Genomic DNA, 16,547 nt, shown 5'->3' on the forward strand with positions numbered 1-16,547 from the left:
GCCCTCCTCCTGCCGCCTTGGGCCGCATGCTAGGGAGCTGGGCCCCCAAGCCTCTCACGGGCACTCCCTCCCAACCCCGCGCAGAGGGCGCAGGCCTTACCAGGACCATGTGGCCGGTGGAGATGTCCATGTTGGGCTGCACGGGCTCCTCCGACCAGGACGAGGTGCTGCCCCGCGCGGAGGGGCTGGGCATTGGCCCGTCACTGAACTGGGAGGACACGCTGCTGACGCGGGACGTGTGCGCGGTCTCCGGGCGCTCGGACGGGCGCGCGGCCATGCGCTGCCGGCACAGCTCCTGCAAGACAGCGGGCGCCGGTCAGAGCCTCCCTACCTGCGTTACCAGGGCCAGGGCCGACGGGATCCACCCGTGACCACGCACAGATGTACACACACCACACAGAGACACACACGGGCACATACGCAGTAGACACACACACATCCGACACAGATATACACACAGATGTACACAGATACACACCACACAGATACACACAGATAGATACGCTATAGACACACGCAGATATACACACATAGATACACACAGATACATACACGCCACACGGAGACACACAGATAGATACGCTACAGACACACGCAGATACATACACACGTACACAGAGACACACATAGACACACACAGACATAAACAGATACACAGACACACAGATAGACACGCACAGATTCAGAAGGGGCCGCTGGGCCAACTCCGGCCTCCCTGGACCCTCAGAATGGCGTGTCACGCGCACTAACTCAGGCCCCTTCCTTATCAGAACGTGGGCCCAGGCGGGAGGGAAGGGAGTTTACACTGTGGACTGAAATACAGAAAAGGGTACCAGGCTCAGGATGTTTGCAGAAAAAAACCTCTGTTTGGTTCTCCTTGTTCTCAAAACATCGCTCCGACTGGAAAGCCCACACGGGAGGGAATCCAGAGAAGCGCAGACGACAGGGAAAGTGCCGGGCGGATGGGGAACGCGGCCCCCTGCGCGGACCCCAGACACGGGGCTTGCGCTGACGGACGAGCCCCCCACCCGACAGAGCTCGGCTGGGTCAGTACGGAGTCTCGGGCTGCCTCGTACAGGGACGCGTGACCAGCTGGCCGGGGAGGCCCCTCCGTGCCTGTGGCCCTGCAGCCGCCAGACTCGGGTCTCGGCCGCCACGCAGCCCCCGGGAGACTCAGCCGGGCGCCCTACTCCCCCCACTTCTGAGCGACCAAGCGCCCTGGGGAGAATTCAACAGTCACGATTCGGGGACTCCCAGCCTCTGCCCAGTGAACACGTCACCGTCACCCGAGCCGTCGAACAAAACGACGTCAAGAAGTTTGAGCCTCTGAGCCCAAGAGTTGAAAGCTTGCTCAGGGGCGAAAGGACTCGTTGGAGGTCTGAGGCCCCACACGCCCCTTGCTTTTCACCTGGTGCCATCAGGGGGCCGCAGCCCGCTCGCCCAACCAGCGCCGCGTGCCACAGGCCTCTCAACTCCCGCGGGCACGGCCTCGGCCACGGGCTGGTCCCCGCTTCCTGTCCTCTCACGCGGCTGCCGCTTACTGGGCACTAAGGGTCGTCGTGAGGCCGCTGAGGTCTCGCTCTCCCCGGGGACGCGGTGCCGGCTCCTCCCCAGGTCGGAGGACGGCTCAGGCACTTTGAGGGGGGCCGGCTGGATGTGAACCCCCAGCCCCGCTAGAGCACCTGGCGACGGGGATCAGTGTGGGCACCTGGAGGAGGCGGCGGAAGAGACGAACTAGAAGAAAACAGGGCCAGCAGTGAGGGTGGGGTCTCCCTGCCCAGGGCTCAGGAATTTCACACGGCTTCTAAACAACAAATGTTTGAAATTCCACCCACGTTTCCTCAGAGTCTTAAAAACAAAAAGAAACCCAGACACGTCGGGTGATTGTAATAAGGCAGATGACACTAGGAACCAAGTCCGCGTCTCACTGATTCCCCGCTTCCGCATGTGGAACGTTACTTGATTCTGGGAGTGCCCACCAAAAAATGCTTCTGCAGTAATTTCTGTGGCTTCCTTTAGTTCACCCAGAAGAACAGGCCCGAAGAGCTCAGGCTGAGAGAGCTCAGAAAACGTCCTCCAAGAACCGGCTCCTCTGGCGAAGACGTGAGATGTCTGCGATGCACCTTCTGAAAAGCAAAACATTGGAGCAGCTGGGTGTCTGCCCGTGGAGGTGCCAGGGATGAAGAGTGACGGCCAGGCCTGGATCCCCGTCCCTCTCCGGTCCCCGTGGAGAGTGGAGTGCCCTGGGCGGGGTGAACCTGGGTCAGGCGCTCAAGGCCCCCAAGCCTGAGTGCTGTCACTTAAAAATGGAAGGAACAGGACAGCACAGAAGATGAAAAGGGTTCATGTGTGTGAGATGCCCGGTGCGGTGCCCGCCACGAGGTCCCATAGTCAATCAGTGCAACGGTAGAGGTACTGGTGCAGTGAAGATAAGAATAACTCTTTAAACCAGAACAAATTCTCGACGGCTTGGCGAGTTCAAAGGTATTTCTAAAGGAAGCAGGAATTTTCGAGGTGGAGGTGCCCACAGAGCGTCCGCTCAGGCCTCCTCATCTGGTAGATGATTAGACTGACTTGCAGGCTCGGTGAAGGCCTCACAGGTGCCTGGTGGTCCCCGGGGACTGAACCTGTGACTCAGGCCCAGCACTCTTCCCGCTGCTGCTGAGAGCGGATTCCCCTTGTGGGTCTTTGTTTTTTAAAAATAAAAGCTGCAGCAAAGATCCAAGAAAAACCCGTCACCCCCATTTCCAACAGCAAACAATGCTGGACATCGGGGCCTGGACTGGAGAGAGGAGCCCGGAGGCTGGCAGCCCGGGTGACGGTGCTTTGCCTGTGCACAGGGGAGGTTCCCGGGCTGCGCAGGGACCCCGGGGGGTGGGGGGGTGCGTCAGGCCTTCAGCACGTGCTTCCATCTGCAAATAAAAATAGGTACACCTGCTGAGGTGGGACGCCTGACCTCCAACCGACCGTAGTCCCGTTTCTACCTCTGGACTACCTGAGAGGTGGTGAAGCCAGGGTCTCTGGAAGCGTCAGGCGGTGGTGGGACCCCCACGGTGGAAGCACTGCTCCTGGGAGGCCTGGGGGGGTCCTGTCCAGCCCCGGTGGCTGGGTGGGAGGGGGTGTGACACACCTGGGGCACAGCAGCCCCCGTGCCCCAACCTCCCGTGAGCCACCAGCAGAGGTGTGTTCCGAGGGCCGTGAGGAGACATTAGGGGAGGCCCTGCCTCCAAAAAACTGCCCGGGACACGCCCACCAGGCCACCCAGGCTGCGAGGCAGCTCCTCCTAGAACCTGGCCCAGGGTGCACCTGTTCCTCCAGAGGCTGCAATGAGAAGGTAAGACATTTCACGTCGATTCTTTCTTAGCTTCCGGGAGACTCCCATATGCTCACATCCTGGAGTCTTGGCGATGCCTGACCCTGAGTCCTGGCTGCAGCTGTTACTGGCTGTGTGACCTTGGGCAAACCACCAAACCTCTCTGGGCCTCAGAGAGGCACCAACCTGGCAGCTCTCGGCAGACGTGTCTGGGTGACTGTCAGCCCTCGTCGCTAACCTCCTCAGCAAACCACGCGTCCAACACTGCGCTGGATGCCGGGTACGCCGGCCAGATGCAACCAGGGCCCGACTTCCGGGGGCTCACAGGCCAGCGGAGCTGAGCGGTGACAAGAGGTAGGGAGGCGTCAGGACGGGAGCCCCGGTCAGCGTGGAGCCGTGGGCGGGGACCCGGAGGGACAAAAACAGCTCTGGAGGCTGGGATATGGGCGGTTAGGGCCCGCGGGGCTGCAAGAGCTTCCCCGTGGGTGGGGCTGCAGGTCGGGGAGCAGGGGGACGGGACCGTCCCATGTCACCCCTGGGGCGGCAGTGCTGGTGCCCCCGTCCCACATCTTCGCTTTGCCCCCGTTAAGGTGCTTGGGTTTCTGGAATTAAGATGTTGGAAGCAAGCCGTGTGTGTGTGGCCCAAGGCCCACCTGCGCTGATGGGCTCTGGACACCTCGGAGGGAACCGTTCACCTGCGGTTGGCATCTCCCTGCACCGCGCCTGAGGCAGCGTGGCTCGTGGCTGTGGCTGAAGTTTTCCTGGTCCCTTCAGCCTGCAGCTCGGCTCGCCCACGGGGGTCTGCCTGCCGCCCTCCGCGAGGCCGGGGTCCGAGCCACATCGTCCTGACCTGAGACACAGGTTGAACGACGTCTGGCTCAGATTAGGCTGTTGCACGAGCGGCCGTTGGGGAGCCAGAGCAGGGCCAGAGCTGCCACTGGCTTCAGAACGACAGGGCTGGGGGAGCCAGGCCACGCACACGCCTGGACCGTAAGGTGGCAAGGTCCACCTCCACTGCTGCCCTGGAGCTTCACACAAGAAGGCCAGACCTATCTGTTTGTGACAGAAACAGGGATCCCTCGAAAGTGGTTCAGTCTGAGAGCAAGTCTGGTGATCACGCCCCCCAGGAGGAGACACACCAGTCCTGCTGCCTGAGGAAGGGGCTCAGTTGACTCTTCAATCATGGCTTGTTCTGCTTGGTCCCAGGCAGAGTCCCTCCGCGTCCCTGTGGCCGCCGCCCGACCCCGAGCCCTGAGCTCTCACGTCTGGACACGCACCCTCCCCTACTCCTGCCATGTCACCCTCCTCGCGCTGCCACAGGACTCTCTAGGTGTCCCCAGAGAGGCAGGCACGATGCAAAGAGAAGCAGAAATCTCTGGGGGAGTCACTGCATGGCCTTTAAATTAGTCCTTTATGTTGATTATAGCTTCTAAATTAATAACAGAAATTCTATATTTTGTCCATGCTCTGCACTATTGCTTTAAAATTTCTAAGGAAAAATGAACTTCTTTTTAGAGCATTACTACCTGCCTTAGTAATGGTCTGGCCAGGACACTAACTGGATGGTTTTGAAATCCCTTAGGTTTATGGTTTTGTGGGGACGTTTCAGCCCACACTCCGCAGATCTGGACCCCTCAGGAGGGCCGTCAGCTGTGGGTTTACCAGGGAGCTCTTGCTTCCATGCCTCTCCCCTCCCCAGACCAGACGGTGACGCTATGAGCCTCCTTCTTCACTTAAAAGTATCATCTCTCCCTAAAAAGGCATCTGCAGTCCACACGGCAAGGTTGAAGGCACGACCCCACTGACCCCTTTGAGCCACGGGCTGGGCTGAAACATTTATTTTAAATGTAATTTGAAGTTCCCATCACGCAGGGAACTGCTATCAGGTCAAAGCACTTTCCCGAGCTTACTGCCTGCGTTTATTACTGATAAGGGCCACGCACGATAGGACAGGACACTCATGTCATCGAGTGACAAACACCACCATCAACCGGATCAGCCTCGTGGAAGTAATGCCCTGTGGAGGCAGTTTAAAGTTCAGAGCCGTGATCATCGTGGAGGGCACCTTATTTGAGCAAAAGGTAACTGACAACGCTAAATGGACTACACAGCCTGCTCTGAAAGAAACTGGAGACTTAAGTTGTGAACTTTTCCTAATTTATAATCCTGGCAGCAAGCGGGAAGGGCAGAATCCACACCCGGAACACCAACCGCCCGGGTTAGGTCATGGAAACCCCAAAATGACACCAAGCCCATCGAGGTACTAACTAAGGTGCGAATTCACTAAAATCGTAATTCCCTTCGACTTCACAGATGCAGCGCGTCCTCCGCGGGGCCTCGTCCTGAGCACAGAGGAGAGTTTGGCAAAGAGTCTTTACCTGGCTGGATAAAGAGGTGCGGCACCTTCCAGCCCCTCCATTGAAAAGACTCTTTTCAGGTGTTTAAGACCCGGACTAACTCGCCTTTAATTAGAAAATGGCTTTGCTTATGATCTAGGACGGCACTACCTTCGTAAAAATGATCCTGAGCATTTAGCTCGATGACCTTGACTTGATAAACGCAAGTACATCCTCGTGTAGCGAGTGAGTCACACACCCAATGACCAAGAGGCAGACCTACACGTGGGGTCAGCCAGCCATCCATGGGCTCCCTTCAAACGGCTCTTCGCCCAGGGTGTCCCCCGTCCAGCGCTGCGGACCACCAGCCGCGAGCACAGAGCCGGACACCCTCTGGGCTGCACCCGCACACATGGGGCGCCTCTCCCACCCGAGCGCTCACTCGGGCTGTGAGCCGGTGCCCCGGGTCCCAAACCACTCCCACCAGGAGTTTGGCCAAGTCTGTTTTCTCATCCAGTGCCTACACTTTAGCAGGAAAGAGAAAACCGATGTGTGTGTGAATGGAAAGAAAGTCGTTTTCCGACAGCAGAAGGGAAATCACTTATTTGGGGGCCGTGGTGCTTCGGTTTTCAGGATGTCTGTCTCTGAAGAGGGGCCTCGGGCCAGAGGTGACTCATCTCAGCGTGGCTGTGCCTTTCTAGCTGCTGGACCCCCGCAGGTGTGGAGAAAAATCACTGAGGAAGACAGGTGCAAGTCATCCCAAGCTCCCGATGAGGACGCTCACACAGTCAGGGGCAGATGCTGCGATTCTGCTGCTGAGCCCACGTTTGTACCACCAACGATGGCGGGGCCTCCACGCTTGGGGAGCAGGTGCTCTAGGGCCATCTGTGTCTTAGGAACAAGTCCCAGGGAGAAGATGAAATCCACCAGTGGGAGAGAACTCCGCCCGAGACAGACCCTGGTCCACGCCGTGCATCACGGGTCGAGGCAGGGACTCGGGCCCACGTCACCCGGGTCTGAATCCCGGGTCAGCCACTTAGGAGCTGCGTGACTTTGGACAAGTTGCCTGAGTGCCTCAGTTTCCTAATCTGTGGAGTGGGGATGGCTGCACAGGGCTGCGGGGAGGATTCCACGAGCGAACATGTGAAGCTGTTAACACAGCGCTGGGCATGAGGCCAGCATGCAGCCCCCATCCACACCTTCCTTCTGCTGGACGCAGCCTCCCTGCCGAGCTTCCTCGTCTGCAGCCGCGTGCAGGAAGGGAGTCGGGACACCAGGTGAGGTCCTGCTCCCGGGGCACCAGAACTAAAAGACGCGGATCCACTCGGGCTGTCCCTCTGCTCCATGGCACAAGGGCCGTGGGGACCCAGTTTGCCAACCGACCGCTGTCTTTAGCAAGAAGAATCTCTCCCCTCCCTTCCTGGGGAAAGCAGAGTTTAGAAGTTTCTAAGGAGAAAAGAACAGCATTTTCACAGTCCCCCTAAACTCAGATGCTCAGTCACAAAATAAACGTGTGAAGCCTGTGCCCCGCTATCTTAAAATATCCAAATGGCGCCTCGTTGGTCAAGAAAGGTGAGACAGGAGCACAGACTCCCCATCAAAAAATGTGACTCGCCCATCTCGGTGCCGCTGGGGGCGCTTCCCAGAGGTCCAGCCAGCGCAGCGGACACGCCAGCCCTGCCGGCCACCCCTGAGCGGGGGCAGGTCCGCAGAGCAGAGTCAGCGCAGGATCTGTTCAGGTCCGAGAGCTTCGCATTTTCAGAGGCAGTCCTTAGGGTACGAGGACGCGGGCTGAGAAAACAGGAGCACACGGCACGTTCCGATGTGCCGTCATCATTTTCTGCAAAGCCGCCTGCTCCTCTGTTACCTACGGAGCCCAGGTCCTGGGACATGTCTGCAGAGCCTCCAAGTGTCTTATGGGTCTTTGTAACACAATTTGCAAAGTAGGCTGACTAGGACTCCGGCAGAAGAAATCCATCCATACGCATAACAACAAATGTGTGAGACAAACAAACGTCTCATCAAATGTCTCATCTCTCGAACCTTCATCTGCTGGGGGAAATTGCAGAGAGTGGGACTCACTCTGAGAGGAAAGACTCGCCATCCCCAGATTCTGCCAAAGGACAGACAGGACTCCACAGGCTTGAGAAAAACCTCTTTCTTTGTACCTTTCAAGGAACAACGGGAACAAAGCAGTGGACGGCCTGAGTGCGCACACAAAGGCGGCCGGGTTTTTAGGGTTATTTGGGGAGCGTAATTAGTGGTAACAGGGCAAAACCAAGGCAGGATGCACAAAGCCGGGGAGAAAGCGAAATGGGTTCATTAGGGGGTGTGCGCGGGGGGGGGGGGCAATTACTCTCCAGATGGAGAAAACGCTCAAAAGGAGCGGCCTCCCTGGGAGGGGCCTGAGCCCAGCTCGTAGGGCACCAACAGCGGCCACAGAGCCGCTGCGACAGACAGCAGTCACACAGACGCGGGCGGTGACGGTAAATGCAAGCACTGTGGTCCACGCCCCAAAAGGCAGGAGGCGGGCCCCGGCAAGTCCCCTCGGGTGGGGCACAGGTGGTGTTTATATTGTGCTCAATTTAGAGACGGCATTATTTTTGTAAAACAAAACCCATACAAGGTGTGTGTAAAATACAGCAAATTCTACACTGAATATGATTAAACTTGAGTGAAACGTCTGGGGGAAAGCAGGGGACAGAACATCCCGGATGGTCAGGGGCCAGGAACGTCTCGTCAAGAAAAAGCGTAGGAAGAAAAGCAAAGCCTTGTCTGATCAGCCGGCTCTCCTCCAATAGCTGTGAGTGCACAGCAAGTGTGACACGGAAGGAATGGCCTGGTCTTCGAGGCCGGCGGGGTGGCTGTGAGCACAGAACCGGGGACACGTGAAGCGGTTTAGGGGAGGGATTTTACGTGAACGTTCTCACTGCGAGTAGCTCACCTGCTCAGTGTTGGTCTGGGGAGTAAACACGGGCGCATATTCTGTGCCCCGGGACGGCTCCCCCCGGGGTCCTGGGGTCCCGGTGCCGCCTCCTAAGGGATTGGGGGCCACGGGAACACGGCCATTTCTGGGCAAGAAGCAGAGGACACGGCCCCGGAGGTCAGAGCCGCAGCAGGTGCACTGGGCGGCCGTCCTTAGGCCAGCCCAGCCCAGATCCTGCTTCCAGGATGGGGCGCTCGGCACTCAGCCCGTCTTCACCGTCACTGGCGTGTGTCACGAGGTCGCCACCACCCGTCCTGGGACGCTCTTCACCACCTCCACCAGGCTGCTCAGTGATGCCCAGATAGCGTTTACCTTTCCGCGGCGGGACAGCACGCTCACACGTGCTCACACACCCGTGTGCACACGCAGGGGAGAAGCACTTCTCCACGGTGGACCCTGAGCCGGGTTCCAGAGCCTCCGTGGGGCGGTGCTCATTCAGACCTTTAACTAGGGATGAGGCACCCTCACCCGCACCCCGACACCCTGATGACAGCTTCGGCCGCAAACCCAGGCTCCTCTGGCCGGACTGCAGCTGCGTTAAGTGCCAGGTCCCACGGCGTCAGTCAACTGCCCAGGACAGCTCCACGGCCAGCAGTGTTTACCAGGCGACATCGAGTAACTGTTCCCATCTTGTAAATGTCTTCTCAGAATAAAAGTTATAGACACATTTCAACTAAGAGAGGTGAACGTGATGTTCAGCTGGCTCCTAAATCCGGAACAGTCTACCGTCACAAAGCCAGGCCCAGGACCCCGACCCCGTCTGCCCCTCCCAGCCACCCTGTGCTCGCTCCCAGCCCTGTCCTGCTCTGCAGTCATCGCCACGTGGACGGCCTCTCACCCCCCAAACTGAGGACAGCGGTCACTTTCCTGTTCTCTGCCTCCCTCGGCGTCCGGCACAGATCTCGGAGGCTTCGCTCACTGGTGGGCATCGCCTGCAGCCAGCAGCCCCTAGGGGACCAGGTCCCCAGCCCTGGGCGGCGGCCGAGATGCTGCCGGAGCTGGAATCAGGCCCCGCGGCTGGAGGCGGAGGCTTCCTGCTCAGACCAGGCAGGGCTGGGAGGTCATCTGTGAGCCCGAGCTGGCAGCCCGAGTGCTCTCGTTCTCCAGAGCTTTACGGCGCAGGGTGCACGGTCAGGAAATCTGCAGCTGACGTGTCGCCTGAAGGGGGCTTGGAAGGCGCGTCACTAAGTGCACGGACTTCCTCCAGAACGCATGGGACGCGCCCACTGTGGACCAGGTGCCGCCGCACCCCACCTAAGGCCCGTCTGTCCTTTCAGACCTGAGACACGCTGCGTCTGCTCTGCCCCCGATCAGCCTCAGGGCGAAATCGGGAAAGAGCCGTGACGACCAAAACACAGACTCCAGCGAGCATCTTCCCCCTCCCCAGCCCGTAGTTACCGTGGATTCCGTAACGATCTCTGACGCTTCGGCTGAAAGTTGGAATCTGAGACCCAGGGCAGAGTGTGTCTGACACACAACCCCTGCAAGACCCCAGCTCTCACAGGAGGGCTCGGGTCCAGCTCCAAGCCCCCTGGCAGGGCCGCCATCCGTAAGACAAATAAAACACTAAACACCTGGACTCCTGCGGTGGACGACTCACCAGACAGCTGTGCTTCCAGGGTCCCCAAAGTCAGAGATGCCTCACAGCTCATGGCTCAGCTCGGCCTCTGTGAGTGAAGGTGGCCTGGAGCGGCCCCACCTGTGTGCACCGGCTTTTCAGTTTCATATTCAGACGATTAAAAATAACCAAGTCAGGTGGAAATAAACCGCCCGCCTCTTCACAGCAGCCTGGGCCTGACGTGGCCTGAGAGCATTAGCAGCTGTTTTCTGTGAGAGACTTTTGTCACCTTCCTAGTTTTCTTCTTGCGCAAAAAATACTGAATCCTCATCACCTGTCATCACCACCATCGTCACTCTGGTCCACATCTTCCGAGCTCAACGCTCCCTGTGCCCCGCGCTCTTCCGGACGCCGGAAATCAAGGGGGATGGTTTTCGCGAGAGTTCTAAACACCTCCCCCAACCAGCTCCTCTCATATCGATACCTTAGATTCACGTGTCAGTTAGCTTTTATTGAGCACTGAGAGGTCCCTGCTGGTGCGGTGTGTTCATTCTACCGACCCGGCGTTTCAGGAAACTTCCTCGCCTTCCAGGAGGACACGCCGGGTAAGGAACAAGCCGAGTTCTGAACCCAGGTCTGTCTCAGCCCCTGATGCGAAAGGCCCTCCAGGTGTGAAGGGTAATTCCAGGCACCGGAAAGGGTTCTCGGCAGGGGCCCACGCGGGGCGGGCGGAGGGTGTAGGGTCCAGGCTGGCGGACAGATGGGATGCTCTGGAGAATAAAGCAGGTGGAGGGCTTTCAGGGTGTGGGCCGCGGTCTGCACAAAGGTTCTGAGACAGAAGCACACAAGGGAGAGTCCGGGGGCGATGCGGACCAGCCAGGAGCACAAAAGGTATTCACAGCTCCCCATTCTGCGGCCGCTGCCTCATTAAGGCAAAGGGCAGGGCCCAGGCGGGGCGGAGAGTAGGAAGCAGCTGCCTCTGCTTCTCAGAAACAAACGCACACCATTCTGGGGCCCAGGTGCTCCACGTGAAGCCGCTGTGAACGGCGATCCTGCAGCACGACGCACAGAGCTCTGAAGACCTGGGTCTGGGGGCTGCACCGCTGATGAGCTGGTGACTGTGGGCAAGTCACTTTCAGTCTGTTTTATCTCAGTTTTCCCAGCTGTGAAATGAGGGCTCTGACCTCTAAGGCCCGCAAAATCTGTCACCTACCACCAAGAGGGGACAGGTGCCGAACTTCCACAGCAAGTCCGAGTCGGCGACGGCCCTCGAGTAAAACCAGCGATGGGGGTGTCCTGGGGCTCAGGAAGAGGGGCTGGGAGAGGATCCAGGAGCAAGTGGACGCTCGGGGCACTGCTGGCCGGGGGACAAGAGCCATTTGTCGCGTGCAGGGCACCAGCTCTGCTTTGCTGCCTCTCTTGAGTTGATGTGAAATCTGTAGACGCAAGACGTGCCTGGGAAACCCACCTCCAGAGGCAGGGGCTGCAGGAGCGGGTGGTGGGGAGCAGGCGGAATTAAGACGCACCATTTGGGGCTTCCCTGGTGGCGCAGCGGTTGAGAGTCCGCCTGCCGATGCAGGGGACGCGGGTTCGTGCCCCGGTCCGGGAAGATCCCACGTGCCGCGGAGCGGCTGGGCCCGTGAGCCATGGCCGCTGAGCCTGCGCGTCCGGAGCCTGTGCTCCGCAACGGGAGAGGCCACAGCGGCGAGAGGCCCGCGTACCGCAAAAAAAAAAAAAAGAAAAAATGCACCATTTCACAGTTATTGTCCGGGAAACCCGGGGTCCAAGGTCAGAAAAGAGGCAGTTCAAAAGCAACCGACCAAAGAATCTGAGATTTTTTCCCCCTAGTTTTCTCCCTCACGTTTCAATTTCAAATCTGTGGTCACTGAACTCAGTATTTTTCTTCTTGAAGGTGGGGGAGGAAAGGGAGGCCAGGGTGGGGAAGATAGTCCTGAAGCAGGTGAACCAGCTGTAACCTCCCTGCCAACTGATGACTGTTTTACAAACAAATCTGCATTTGATTTCCTCCCACTCAAGACCCTCTTGGGTTCTAGTTAAAGTGTGTGTTGCGCTGGCTTATGAAAGATGTAATTTAAAAAATATTCCTTTGTTGGTTATTCTTCTGCTTCACTGTCTTTAGAAAAAAATGATAAAATGCTTACCTATAGAGCAAATCCAAAATTTTAAACTTTAATTGGATGATTTGCATCTAGTTACATATTGACACTAACACCCTGCGCACTAATAATCCCGCACCTGTCACACAAACTCCTCTCGCTGATTTGCGATTAAACATCGCAAAGTCGATCCAAGTTGAAACCTGTGCTTCGCGTCCCTAACCCTCAAACACCCTAGAGAGCTGTGCGTGTTAGAGCACCTGGACTTCCTTCCTGATGTAATCATGTGCGAATCTTCCTTTTCCTACTTTCCAAATAATCACAAGCACAGACACACACAAACGTACCCAGACACCTCATTTTGCTGGTTGCAGTATCTTTTACATCCAAAAATCTTAAGAGAATACTTTTTCACAACTGTCGCCTCCCTAATTGGAAATCACCTTTATGAAAATCTTGCCCTTGCTAATAAAGAAATAACCTACCAAGATTCCATTTTTAATTATCAGCAAGTCTTCCAAAGCAGAAAACCCCAGTGGAGACTTTAAATATTTTGAGCAACAAAGTTTATGAACAGTTGATCAGGTGGAGAAGAGAAACACTGTTACGTAGCTTCTCTAATGTCACAGACGCCGTTACTGTGATGTTCCTGAAAAAGTGACTGACCGCTGCACAGACGCACGTGCGGCACAGACAAACCCTGCCTGGTTCCTGAAATTCCCTCTATTCCATTCGTCCGTGACCCTCTCAGATCTGGGCTCAAGCTTCCCCATCGCCTCTCTCTCCTCAACACAGGCTTCAGCTCCAAGAAGACGTCTGTTTGTTGCCCAGCCTTCTGGCTTTGCTCCATCCTCTCCCAGGCACCCCCGCCTCCATTTCTCTCCGTCTGAGTCCCTCGCTCACCTTCTCTGGGAAGCCCTCCCTGACCACCCCAGGCTCGCTGGGGCCCATCACAGAGCTGCTTGTCTGAAGCACACGCCTAACCCAGTGTGAACCGGTCCTGCCTGTAAACTCCAACGGGAAATAAAGTTCTCTTCTGCCCCTATTGTTTCAGAAACTGTGACTCTATCATTGGAAGAAATCAATTCTGCAAAAGACACTTTCTGGAAGAGTTCGAAGTTCAGCCACGCAGCCTCCCCAAGGCTCTCTGAGGTGTTCATTCCTCAAGGGTGACCCGCACGCCAACAGGGAGGCAGACACAGACGCAGGCTCTTGGGGCCACACCCAGGCCGGGGCAGCTGCCGGCCAGGGGTGGGGAGAAGGGAGGGGCAGTCACGGGGCTGAGGCACAGAGACTCCAAACCAAAGGGGCCTCGGGAGAAAGTGACGCTGACGTCCAGTCTACCCCTGGGTGGGAGAGACGGCCTGCATCGGGGGCTCATGCTGGAGTTGTCCTCCCCGCCAGGTCCCTAAACGTTCCTCCTCTGACGCCCGGAAACTGCTGTCGCCGCCCGAGGCTCCTGGGCCGGGCTGTGCACCTGCTCTTTCTGAAGCCTGCCTGCCTCGACATCCGCGCCTCCTGTTGCCTCTGAAGGTCCGAGCCGTCGTTCCCCCTCCGACCGCCTTCTGTAATCTCTTAGCCTCTCTTACGCCAGGTCCGTGCTGTGCTAGGAGCTGGGCTTGGCCAGTTTTGACAGGCTAGTGCATTTCACTGCAGGTGATGCTACGCGGCACAGAGACGTCCCCTGGTACCCATCGAGTCCGCCTGAGAGTGGATGGTGCCCACTGGGGATGCGTGAGAGTGGAGTGCCTTGGGCCAGCCTCCGGGAGCAGGCACCGGGCAGGTCTGTGGGCTTCTGCTGTCAGCGGCCTGCCCCGGGCCGTGGTCTGCAGACGCCGCCTGCAGAGAGCTGGGCTCTGGTTGAAGAGGCCTCTGGGGAGCTGCCCTCACCTCTTCCTGGGGACAAACGCCGTCCCGGGGGAAACGGGTGAGCAGAAGCTAAAGAAGTTGGGAGACAAGCCCTCAGAAGGGGAGACGGGTGTTCCGGGCCTGTTAAACTTCGCGGAGAACCGTCTTGCCCACTTACAGTGACCCTCGGTCTCTGATTACCTGCCTTCTAGAATTCCTTCCCCACCCTCCTACCATTTTGGTCTAAATCCCCGTTTAATCCATTTTTCACACTTCCCTTTACTGTTTCAGGCTTCTCCTCCCAACGCCCACCTTTCAGGATGGCTCAGCAACCTCTGTGAGAATCCGACGGCAGCAGGTCTCCAGGGACACCTGGCTGCACACAGGCTACCTCCCCCACCAAGGGATGCCCAAGCTGCGCCCCTCAACCGGGCAGGGGCGACACTCGTACTAGGGCAGGCCTGGGGGGCGGGGAGCGGGGGCTCCTTCTGACTGAGGGTGGCCTAGACCCGAATTCGCAACCCGGGTCCACCTTCCCCTCCAGACAGTGGACTGATGACTTGACTGATCTCTGGTCCTGGACAGACGGGGGAGAAGTGCTCCACAGAGTCCCTGGAACGCTGTCTCCACACCTGGCCTTCCCCACGATGACTGGATTTCCTGGAACAGTCCAGATCTCCAGGTTTCTCTCCGGTTTTCCCTAGAGGTACACGGCTTTCGTTGCAGACTGTATGTGCCAAGTTTTCGTTTAGTAAACGCGCCTGCATCTCTGGACCAGGGCCTGATGGAGAGAAAGCAGCCCATGCAAAGGCGAGGAGGTCATAAGTGCACACTTGGGCTGGGAGGGCTGGGCCCAGAGCCGAGCAGCTGAGACGAATCCCACACCCACCGACAGGCACTCCTGAGAACCACTGTCACCACGAACAGAGGCCCCTTAAACAGAACTCAGACGTGAGATGCACTGGCCCCTCCACGACCTTCTCTGACCCTCAGGAGCCCAGTGAAGAGTACAAAGCCCCTTCCTTCCCATCCTGTGGTGAGGAGAGCTGGGCTCAGAGGAGGGCTCGGCCCAAGTTCCAGCCGATGTCACGGGGGGGGGCGGGGAGCACGGGCTTGAACGAACTTAAATATTGGGAGAGAAAGAAATTTAAAAAATGGAAAGTGTAGCAACAGGGAAAGAGATTAGGAAGACCCGCCCCGCACTGTCCCTGCAGCCCCGCCCAGCTTTCCTGCCTCCAGGCCCTGCTCCACAGGTCCACCCTTGCTGGGTCCACAGCCACAGCCACGAGGACACCGGGTCTGAGCTCATCCTCCTGCCCGGCACGCCCCCCATGCACCCGGGGGGCCATCTTTGCGGGCCCCCATGCCTTCTCCACCTGCCGCGGGCTTTGCGCTCCTCCCCGTGACCCTGCAGTGTTTGATGCCCATGCCGTGCCAACTGATGCCCACGCCGTGCCAGCTGCCTCCTGGTCACTCTGGGACGTGCTGCTTACCAGGGCTTCACGTGGGTTTACGGCAAATGAAATCATCAGCGGAGCAGACGAACGCTGCCGACTCTTCCTAAGTCTCCCCCCACGAGGAGGAAGGCGGGGCCCTCAGATCCGGGGGCGGGGGAGGGTCACGGCCTACCCCAGGCCACTCCTCCACGCGTACAATGAGCGCTGCTTGCCCGGAGCGGCCACGCCGTGTGGACCAGTGGCCACAGGCGGCTTTCGAAGCACCTCCGTGGGCATCGCTAGGAGGGAGCCTGTAGCTGGGGGCGGAGGGCAGGGACTCTCAGGGGGTCTTCCTGGGCCCAGGGCACCATCTGGGCTGCTCCTCTGGCTTCTGCAAGGCGGAGGGGTGCTCTGATTCTGACAGCGAGTGGGTAAGGCAGACTAGAACCTTCCCCGTATTGGAGTCGATTAAAAGGATGCCCCTCCCCTCGTCACCCCCCAAACTGCCCCCCACCTAGCAGCCGGTGAGAACCAGACCTCCCTCTCGGACACACTTTCTTCCCTTGGCTGTGACAGAACAAAACGGGAGGACCTGGGAAAGGTCGCCGGACACAGAGGAGGGAGGATAAGCCCCCCTGCTGCCCCCGCTTCCCAGACGTAACTTCCTGGCCAGCCTTGAGAAACACTTATTTGAATAAAATCCAGATCTGCTGACACACCAGGAAAATGAAAACAGACCAGAGTAAGTAATGCAGGATCCAGAAGAAGCCGCAGAACCCAGGCCTCAGAAATCTTCGTATTAGAGGCTCCAGTCTTTTATTTTCAACATATCTCACCGAGGGGTCTGTTATTTTCAATTAAGTCTGATCTAATTATCAATGTCTGATCAGGGAAGCGGCTGCTATATTAGGACGGCAACATGTTTTCTTTACATGTTTAGATATTTCTTTGGC

General features: G+C 57.9%; 1 protein-coding gene across 4 annotated transcripts in view; it reads right to left on the reverse strand.

Moving 5' to 3' along the window:
* The window catches only part of PTPRN2 (protein tyrosine phosphatase receptor type N2), a 689,600-nt gene that overhangs the window by 88,468 nt on the left and 584,585 nt on the right, over positions 1-16,547 (reverse strand). For all 4 annotated transcript variants that reach the window (XM_033863563.2, XM_033863561.2, XM_033863564.2 and 1 more), the window contains exon 14: positions 101-295. In XM_033863563.2, coding sequence (XP_033719454.2) covers positions 101-295 — 195 coding nt within the window. The remainder of the gene's footprint in view (positions 1-100; positions 296-16,547) is intronic.

The sequence above is a fragment of the Tursiops truncatus genome, chromosome 9 (assembly GCF_011762595.2).
Source record: "Tursiops truncatus isolate mTurTru1 chromosome 9, mTurTru1.mat.Y, whole genome shotgun sequence".
Lineage (NCBI taxonomy): Eukaryota > Metazoa > Chordata > Mammalia > Artiodactyla > Delphinidae > Tursiops > Tursiops truncatus.